Source organism: Lolium perenne, chromosome 1 (assembly GCF_019359855.2).
Source record: "Lolium perenne isolate Kyuss_39 chromosome 1, Kyuss_2.0, whole genome shotgun sequence".
NCBI lineage: Eukaryota > Viridiplantae > Streptophyta > Magnoliopsida > Poales > Poaceae > Lolium > Lolium perenne.
The window spans coordinates 59,029,752-59,040,312 of NC_067244.2; the positions used below are offsets into that span (position 1 = coordinate 59,029,752).

At 47.6% G+C, this 10,561-nt stretch overlaps 1 protein-coding gene across 1 annotated transcript; it reads right to left on the minus strand.

Annotated features, from left to right (window-relative positions):
• Positions 1-379: 379 nt before the first annotated feature.
• On the minus strand, positions 380-7,235 carry LOC127294689 (senescence-specific cysteine protease SAG39-like). Its single transcript, XM_051324559.2, has 2 exons — positions 1,206-7,235; positions 380-1,111 (listed from the first exon to the last, which is right to left on the minus strand). The coding sequence occupies exons 1-2, from the start codon at positions 1,636-1,638 to the stop codon at positions 525-527; spliced, it is 1,020 nt and encodes a 339-aa protein (XP_051180519.1). The 5' UTR covers positions 1,639-7,235; the 3' UTR covers positions 380-524.
• Between the last annotated feature and the right edge of the window lie 3,326 nt (positions 7,236-10,561).

Sequence of the window (10,561 nt, forward strand, 5' to 3'; positions counted from 1 at the left end):
AAATTTACATCCAACAATACCTTTTTTTGGAACTTCTTAGCTATCACCAGCGTTTTGCTTACCGCTACCGGTCTGTAACCGGATATCCTGACAACCCTCGGGAAATAGGGTTACTGGCAAGAAAAATTCCAACTTCTTTTTAAAAAATGAACATTTTGAATTTTAGCTAGAACCCTCTGTAAATAGTGATACCAAGAAATTTGAATTGAAAATTTTGATTTCTTGTCCGGTAACCTGTCGGGATTTTCCTGTAACCGTGCTAACCGGAAATCCTGACCTCCCTCAGAATTTTTTTCGGCGAACCAAAACCTTGGCAAATATAACCACAATATATTCATCAGTCTTGCTACATTCAACATAGACAATGTAGATAGATATAATGAGTTTGAGTAACACAATTTACAACATATATAGACATATATACAACACTAGCATATATAGACATATATACAACACTAGAAGAAGGGACATGTATTTATTCAATCTTGTGTATGTGTGTGAATATGTGGCATTTTGTAGTCTAGCTAAGCTGTGGGGTAGGAGGGCTCCATGGCAAGGCCACACATGCCCTTCTTGTCAGCAATGTCTTTTTCCATTCTTAAAAATCCATTCTCGCCCCATGTTGTGCCCCAAGAATTTTTCAGCAACCAATACTTTGTACCATCACTTGTCGTTCCATAACCGATGGCTGCAATACCATGATCCAAATCAGTACCACAGGAACCAGTCATCACGCCTCCTGAGTAGAATTGGAAGGTCATGTCGCCTCCATCGACAGCCACTGACACAGGCTGACTTGCCACTGCCTTCATGAGGGCACCCTCATCACTGGTAGGCACATCCTCATAGGTCTTGATAGTTGCAGCACTGCTAGATCCACTCTTGCACTTGCCGTCTGCTGCGGAATATGGATAGCTGGACTCCTTAGTAAGGCCTCCATTCTTGATAATGAACTTGAATGCATCGTCCATGAGACCACCCTCGCAGCCCTGGTCCTCACCATGGACATCACAATCCACTAATTCTTGCTCCGAGAGTGAGATAAGAGTACCAGTACTTATCTTGACAATGCCCTCAGTTGCAGCAACAGCAGAAAAAGCCCAGCAACAACCTGCAAATGATTTTGTTGCGATATATGCAATTATAAACAGCATTCTCATGGAGAAGATTCATATCTAACTCACTTGTAGCCTAAATGTACTTACCACACTGGCCTTGATCTTTGACGGGAGTTACCGCACCCTTCGTCCTCCAGTCCACCGTTGCTGGGAGTGTATCAAGGCTCATATTTTCATACCTGAATCCTGTAGGAACCTTCACCTTGTTCGGAATAAACCCCTTGTTAGTCTTGGTTGCCTTGAACTCATCATTGCTAAGGTCCGCAAATTGGTTGATGTTGAGCCAAAACTTGCGGCCCCCGGCATTGAACGACTCGATGAATCGAGCATTATCCTTGAATATCTCGAACCTCTGCGCCTTTTCAGTAGCATCCTTGTACACGCGACCGTACTGCACCATCCAACTCTCGTGCCTTGCGAGCATGGACAAGTCATCGTTGAGTTCTCGAGCTGCAAGGACAGAACTAAAGAAACAGAGGCAGCCAAGGATGGCAAGGAGCGAAGCCCTTGGGATGGCCATGTTTGATCAGGCCCTCGTCTGAATTGCTTACTTGTAGGACTGAGTACGTTTTGGTTTGCATTGTTCAGTGGAACTAGGTGATATATATAGTACTCACATGTGCTTTGTTTATTATGTAGGAGATAGGTACATAGGTGCGGTGCGTGGACGAAGCTGTATTGTGTGGAAACGGGGCAAAGTCCTGCGTAGCCGTGAAGGAGTATTCATTTCCTGCGTAGCCGTGAAAGAGTATTTGATCTCCTCGGCAGAACAGAGTTAACTATTGTGCATCAGCCGTACAGTTGCTGAAACTGTGAGAACGACCCCTGATAATGCAGGAGTCTACATCTTCAGTGTCTCTTTCATATGACAGGCCTATAACGGAGTTTCCGAAGGAACCATAGATGCTTGTTTAAAGTTAATTTGAACCATTAATGGTGACCCCTCTTGTATAATCGATACAAATAGGAATTAAACTGAACTCAAGTGTGAGAGAAACTAACCGACTTGCTCAGGTGTATATCAGGATATTAATTTGTGGTATTTATATGTATAACAACACCAAAAGCAATGATTATTACATATGATCGGATGGTGATTTATGGGAATAAGACCATTTTATCTGAAGAAACAATAAGCACGGACTACCAAGATGGCACTTGACTCGGTGCAGAATATATTGGTTGCATTTGTGGCTCAAGGCATGCCACAGTGCCACACCATCCTCATGATTGATGTGGTTCATCTCCTTGCCCAAGTTGGTGCCATGGTGAGCCTCGTCACCATGTCTGGCCATGGGCAGCCCGGCCCAGCCTGGCCCGAAACTGTTGGGCCTGGGCCCAAAAATGTTGGCCCGACTGCCGAGCCAGGCCTGGGTAGTCCAAAATCAGCATTTAATGATGGATCCCAGCCCGCGGCCCGACAGGCTTTCCGGGCTTTTGGATGGGCTTGGGCCTAGTCTTCTGCAGTCGGGCTTTTCCCGGCCCAGCCCAAGGCCCGGTCAGACGTATGGCTCGGTATACTCATCACCACCCCCGCTACATGCCTTGCGGACGAAATCCAGTTGTAGCAGTGTTTTAGGTCTATCATTAATGGTTGTCCTCCTGTGGCTCCTTGATCACTTTGTGGTATCAAAGGAGAGACAAGAACATCTCCAGTCGCATCCGCCAAACGACGTTTGGCAGAAGCGCCGGATCGGCTGTTTGGGGGCCGCCGGCACTTCGTGCCGCATTTGGGGGACGACCGTTCCTTGCCACGTCCCTAAACAGGTCGCCAAAAACTTTTTTCTTTGTAGCGGAAATTTAAATAAAACTACCAATACTTGCCTTTTTACATAGTAGTGACCAACATAAACCTGAACTAGAGGCTTCGGCGCATTGTGTCTCGTCGCTGTCACAGTGGGAGTGCCTACGGCACATTGTGTCATCGAACACCTTCATGGTGAGCACGCCATCCCTGCTGACGTATGTGAAGTTTAGGAAGCAACCGATCTCTACCCTGTGTGCGCGGGTGAACTGTTCTCAACCGTTGACGAGGTTGATCTGGCCTTGCCCGTCGAAAAAGGACCTCCACGGGCCACATGCAAGCAGCGCAGCCGTTGGCCCGTAGTTTCACCTCGGCGGGCCCCTGGCCATCAAGAAAGTGCGCAAACTTAGCGGCCGAAATAGATCAGAAGCGATGTTTGCATAGATCTGGGGGAACAATCCGCGTAACTTTTTGCTCAAGGGTTTTCCTAGATAGGGATGAAAACTCGAAGTCGGAGAGGTCAGCGAAACCGGCCGTGTCTTCCTCCATCGGTGTCGGTGATCGTCCACTGCCCCTGCCAATCGTCCATGGCAACGGCCCCTTCCCCTTCCCCGGCGACCGCGACCCCTGCCCCTGGAACCTGACACCATGGAGTGCGTGTGGAGGCGCCTTCAGCTGCCTGCGCATGAGGAGGGGTGGGGCGGCAAGGTATGTGTGAGAGAGGGGGCGGTGCGCGAGCACGCCTTTTTATAGAGCGGAGGCAGGTGAGGGGCGGTAGGGCGTATTAACGCCGGCGTGCATGGCCATGCGCGACGAAACATCTCACCGCGACGAGACGTCTCCCTGTCTGACCTGAGCGGGACCAAAGGTAGGCGACAGGCTTACTTATAAATAAGAAGACATGCCGCATGGCCAACTCTATGTCGACGAAACGGCTAGCCCGGTAGTCGCCATGTCGCCCCCGCGTTGCGCCTGGCGCGCCCGCAACCACCCTTGTGTAGCGGGGACAGGCTCAGGGCGACGAACATTAAAAGGACCTTTGGGGCGCGCGGCTGGGTGCGGTCAATTGTCCGACGTGCCCCAAATCCCTTTGAGGGACACGACTGGAGATGCTCTAACACGGGAACATCAACGGTTCCACTCACCAGATGACAATTTTATTAGTTAGATCCTGGAGGAGACTACGCTGTGGTCACTAGCAGCTTCTATTAACTAGAGGTATTGAACACTGAGCATAGTGGGAAAAAAAAGGTAAGAATGAATGTCCTATTAGACCGATGTTTCTCTGCAGTACTGACATTAGTGCAGTAACAGCCACAGTTGCTAATCAGCAGTTGATGGGAAGCATTGCGAAGTGGCCGTGGATGTACTAAAAGTAGATGCGGATAGAATCATAAATACGACAATGCAGGATTAAGAAGTTTATGTAGTAATAACTAAAGAGGGACCAGATAGAATCAAAAAATCGAAGTTAAAGTGAAGAGGTAGATGCAGAGTCATGATGCAGAGGATTGCAAATGTAACAGAATAGAATGCTATAGATAAAGGACCATTGAACAACAACTTAAGGCACCTGAATGAGTATGATTTGACCAGAGACAGATAAAGAGAAATTCAGAGATACGTCTTCTGATACCGGTTTTTTCTGGAGGAGGAAATGATAGACTATGCTGTGGTCACTAGCAGCTTCTATTAACTAGAGGATAGAACATATTACTTATTACAAGAATAGTTGCATTTCCAACTTAGTTCATTTCTCATAATATAACGTATTTTACTCAGATGTTGTTTTATATGTCATTCTTGCAGTTGAGAGAGCATTAGTAGTCTCCTAGTAATCTTCTAAATTCTTGAATTATATCTGATATCCTACTGGTCGTTTAGCAGTTCAAAAGCCAAAAATAGGACCCACACCAGTGTTTCATGATTGTTGTCAAGAACTTGCGTTTTATAGGGGGCATGTCACTACAAAATCAAGGATGGAGATCAATTACAGAAAAATGAAAGCGGCAAAGATATTTACCTGGTTTGTCTGAGAAAGAACATTGACAAGCTCTAAGGATTCATGCAGATCATTAAGAACACCCCGCTCCAGCTATTGGCAGTTTGGTACCATTTTACCAAACAAAGCAAATCTGGTTGGCAAGAAACAGGAAAGTTTTTGATGATGTTGAAACCCCAGTTCACATAGTTGCCAAGCAGTGCATGGACACCTGCAAGCTTTGGGCTCTTAGAGCCAAACATGAGGAGAAGGCTTCTATCCAACATTGGCTAGCAGATTGGACTATATAATTTCCCTTCTCTGTGTGTTTTTGCTTTTTCTCTAGATGTTTTTCCTCCCTGTAATCTCTTGCATGTACAACTTTGAGCTGCCTTAGGTCCCCCTTTTTTTAATAAATTTTAGGTAGGGGGAAACCCTTTCCGAAGTTCTAAAAAAAAATGTAAGAACCTCCGTTCGGAAAGGCACGCCTAAAATAAATCATATGAGATTATCGGATAACCTTGGGAAGTTCATAATATTCCAGCAGCAATCTCCATGGAATGGTCATGAAAATGTACTAATATCTGAATATACATCAATGTAATTCACCTTACTGAATATGTTTTGACCAGAGACATGTAAACAGAACTTCAATGATGTGTCTTCTGATGCCCCTTTTTCTCGCAGTCAACCGTAATATGACAATAGTTTCATATCCAACTTAGTTGTTAAGAATATGTGTATTGTAGGGGACATGCCACTCCAATGTCAAGATTCAAGATCAGTTCTAGAAAAAATGAATACTTCAAGGATATTTACCTGGTTTAGCTAAGCACTGGAACATTGACAGGCTCTAAACATTCGTGCAGATCTTTCAGAACACCCGCTCCAGCTATTGGCACCATTTTTACCAAATAAAGAAAATCTAATGTAAGAACCTCCCCTGTGAAAGGCACGTCTAAAAAAAATCATATGAGATGATCTGATAAACTAGGGCAGTTCATAATATACCAGCAACATGCTCCTTGGAATGGCCATGAAAATCTACTAATATCCAAACATAACAGTACGAACTGTAATGAGCAAAATATCAGATAATCCATAAGGAAAATAATGGATGAATTTGAATCTTGGAGATTCTAGATGACACATCATATATGCTGGAAACTCAACCTGAGAAGTTCCACTAAGGGCAGCACATCAGTGATTTCATTGTATTATGAACCTATATCTTAGATATCTCTGATGGTATGGATGGCAATGCAAATGGACAGAAGGGAATGCACTGTGCAATTGACATATTAATCTAAACATACAATTCTTTAGTGGAAGGTACAGGTAGCCTCTTCATCTTCCCATTTGCCAGTAATATATACCACAGACAATATTTCAGGAAAAAAAATCATCTATGCCGCTCGCTGACTCCCCTGGATTTATCAACTGACAACTGTACGTGCAACTGTGCAATGCTGACGAAGTTTCAGGTTTCGGCATACACTTACCAGTGGATCCTCCATCGGTGAGACAAATCCTGGCCATGTAAGTGAACCTTTGCACATGCTCCTCTGTTGAGAACGGCTAGCTTGTGCAGGACTTGGACCGCTGGGGCGACGCTCACCATGGTGAACTTGTCTGGCTGACCCACCCATGTTAAAGCAGCCTGCCACTGTGTCCACCAATCATCCAGAATATACATCGATAATGGCACCACGTCTCCCATTTTTAACAGAAATCCACTCAACCAACTCGTGATCCAGCAGTTACCGCAGAGATCAGTTCTGCATCTGCACGACGGTCATCTCTTTTGTGCATGGCATTGCGTGCCTTTTGTTGTTCCAGTGTAAGAACAAAACCACTGAACAGTTTGAAACGGAGAGCCGAGCCCACCGTTTACAGCCTTGCCGAAGATGGCACAGCACTCCCCAGCCAAAAGGCCTGGCCATGGCCATGGCCGGACCAAGGCCAGCCTGACGGTTCTTGCTTAGCACGGACGCAACCCCTCGAGACCCACCACGGCACGCGGGCCGCACTGCATTGCACTGTAAGGGACAGGCAGCCACGGCCGACTGGGCTCCGGCGCCGGGGACCTCGGTGGGGAATTCTGCCGAACAGGGCGCGGGCACGCCCCCTCCGCATCGAACGGACGTGCTCGCATGGAGTACACCGGAAAGTTAACAGGGCGTCCAGTTTACGTCAGCTCCAGATGCGATCTTTGGAGAGAATCTTGCGTCCACCACCGCAACAGCCAGCGGCTCCGGAGTATGGACTGTGGAGGAAGCCGCCTGCCGCTGGCCGAGCTGCGGCTATGATGCAGCCATTGCCCACGGCTAGATAGAGGAGCAGTGTAACACCTGCAGGTATCGCGCCAACAGCAGAGACGTAGACCTGGGTTGCGCCATCGAGGAGCAAAGGCAAATAACGATGGCGCGTGTGTGTGTGGGTTAATTATGTGGGTCCAGTGGCGTGGAGTGTGTGGAAGGGCAGGTTATAAGCCCAGCTGTAAACTGAATATGGCTATGAATCAAATGAGTAAGAAACTCGTCCCCGTCTCTGCTTCTCTTTTCTCAGATCTCCATTATCTTTCTTCTTCTTCAAGCTGTATCTTCTAGTTCGATCTGGTGGAGGCCTCACGCTCTGATCTCATCAGCGGCAAGGGGGTGTTACAGTGGTATCAGAGGTTCGTTCGATCGTTGGGATTTCGAGGTCCGCAGCGTTTTCCGCGACGGCGCCTTTGAAAGCTTCCGCGCAAACCCAGATCGTGCTGGAGGCGATGGGGGACGCGGCGGGGTGGGTGGATGCGGCGATGGCGACAATTCGAGAGGGGCTCGAGGCGCTGCAGACACAGATGGGCGCCCTCGACTCGCGCATGGATCTAATGGATACTTCGTACCAGCAGTTGGCGTCGCAAGTTGATCTTCACGCGCGCGCGGTCTCTGACCACACGCGTGTCATGGACACCATCGACAGGCGCCAGTAGTCCATGGCGCAACAGCTCCAGGCCACGGCGGACGCGGTGGCGCGTCTCGGGGTATCTAAGCCGGAGTCAGCGTTCGAGGTGTTCATGGACGCGGAAGAGGACCCGGGCGCGGCGAGGACGTCGGGCAAAGGGATTCTCGGTGTAACACCCCAAATTTCAATGAAAAAGAAAGTTAGAGAATTCCAGATTTACAAATTTTCAAACCAACAAAAACTTTTCTTTTGCATATAGTACCATGCATAGGACTTGTGCATTTGAGTGATATGCCATGATGATTGTTATTACTTGTTCTTGATATGCTCTAAAACCCTAGAGTGATCATGTGAAGATCACCAACCAAATAAATCAAAAGGGAAGAAATTCCCATAATTGAAAAACCCTAAAAACCCTCACATATGCCCTATGGCATTTTTCGAAATTTTAACCCTAGACCTATTTGGTCTTCACCATTAGTTGAATAATGTTGTGAAACACTTATTACAACTTTTGGAATCAAGGGTTCACCATTCAAATGAATTTCCAACACTTTTCCCACTCACATGTGATGATGACCAAATCTGCCAATTTCAGTCTGATCACCACTTTGAGCCCCTGCAATTCAATTTTCCCAAACCATTCTTTGCTAACTCCTTGCACCATTTCAAAGTCAACATCAAGGTGAACAACTTTGATGAAGACCACCCTGCCAAATTCATCTTTGATCACTAGCTATGCTCACCCAAAGTGGCAACTTTATAATGAGTTCAACAATCTTCACTTAGCCATTTTGGGCCATTTTTGAAATCCAATTTTTCCACCACCACCTCAACTCATCTCTGGTCAAGTACAACTTATCTCAACTTTCACTTTTCAAAAACATTCACCATTTGAATTATTTCCATTTTTGATATTTTTGTATTTTCCAATTTTGAACCCTATTCACACACTATTGCAAATAGTGATCTACCTCACATAATTCACACCAAAGCTACACTACATGGTTCCCCTGCCCCCTCTAACCCTAAGGGAAGCATAGTGGAGCTAAGGAGGAGGAGCTAGATTGCATGGCATGGCCATGCCGGCCATGGCATCACCATGCCGAGCCTCCCCCTCTCTTCCTTGCTTGCCAACCTTGGCCCCCTCGCCACCGCACGCCACCACACTGCCTAGCCTCGCCTAGCCCAGCCCTGGTCGAGGAGGAGCTCGACAACGCCGCGACCAGCTCGCGTCCATGGCGCCCTGGACGCTGCGCACGACGCGCGTGTGCAAGCCGCGGGCACACACCGGCCACGCGCCGCGCCGTCACCACAAGCACGCCCTGGACTCGCCGACCAGCCGTTGAGCATCGCCGCGTCGCCACGCGGTCACTAGACATGCCCTCGACCCCGACCCGTGGCCGCCGTCGCCGGAGATGACAACGCGATCCCGCGACCAGCACGGCAGACACGGAAGCAATGCTTCGCCCACAGACGCCGCCCGACCGTGCCATCGCCACCTACAGATTCGCCTGGACGAGGAGAACACCGTAGCACCCTCGCCTAGCCCAACACCTCGCCGGAACCGCCGCACCTCGGTCGACTTCTTCACGGCCACGCCGCACCCTTGGCCATCTATAAATACCGTGTTCCCTGGACGAAGCTGAGCACACCACCACGTTCTCCCCCCTCCACCGCTTCTCCTCCACCCAACCACTCGCTCGATTCTTGCCGGAGTTGCTCCAATTTGAAGCCCGGAGCCCGCCGCACCGCACCTCGCCGCCGTCGATTGGAGCCGATCCGGGAGTTGCCGCCGGTGCCAGGAGCTTCGCCGTCGTCCACATCGACATCACGCACACTGCCAGCCACCGCGGGAGCCCTGGTTAGCTCTCCCACCCCCTACCCGAGCCGCCGGCGAACCTCTCTCTCGCCGGCGAGACGATGCACCTCAGCCGTTAGATCCCTCTCTAATCCTACGCTCCACGTCGCCCGCACCGCTTCGGCGTTTAAACGCCGCTGACATGCGGGACCCCTGTCGAGCAGCCCACGCGGGCACAGACGCGTGGTGGGCTGGCCTTGGGCCTGTTTAAACCATTTCAGCCCGTTAGCTTTTCCCGCCGGCCTGTTTAATTCAAATTCGTTTTAAACATTTTCCAAACAATCCAATACTGCCCAAACTTTGAAATTCAACCATTTCAAATTGGCTAAACCAAATTTAGTGAATTTGACATTGTTAGAAAGCCACTAAAATTCTCTATCCAATGCCACTGGCCTCTTGGTCAAATTCTTTGTAGAATTAATGTGACAAAAATAACAAGCCAGGGACTTTTCCCTATTCAAATAATTCTTAAAAATCAACCAAAATAGATATTAAGTTAATTCCAACTCTAATAGCTCACATTTGACTTACACTAATTGTTTATGCAATAAAAGGGTGTGGTCACTTTGCATGATCATGCCATGGTTTAATGAATGGATATTTTGACTAGTTTAACTAGTTGATATTATCCAAAACTATTAAAGTTAAATTGTGTGAAGTCTTACACTTCATTTAAACTTGTCTCACATGAATTCATGGGATGTTTGGACCCCTGGTTCCAAACTCTCTTATATGAATTTCTTGAGATTTAAATCAAATATAGTGTTATTTAAATGGCATGAGGTGTTCCACCTCATTTAAATCATTCTACCAAATGATGATGATGATGAACATTTGATCTAGGTCAAGATGAGTTCATCCATGATTGTTGGAGAAATTAAATCTTAAGAAGATTTCAATGAGAGGAA

What these genes read in the sequence shown, in the direction of transcription:
- LOC127294689 (XM_051324559.2), bottom strand. Translation starts at nt 1,638, where the DNA reads ATGGCCATCCCAAGGGCTTCGCTCCTTGCCATCCTTGGCTGCCTCTGT. An exon ending in CAAAGATCAAGGCCAGTGTG is followed by an intron (nt 1,112 to 1,205) that starts GTAAGTACATTT and finishes AATCATTTGCAG; the next exon opens with GTTGTTGCTGGGCTTTTTCT.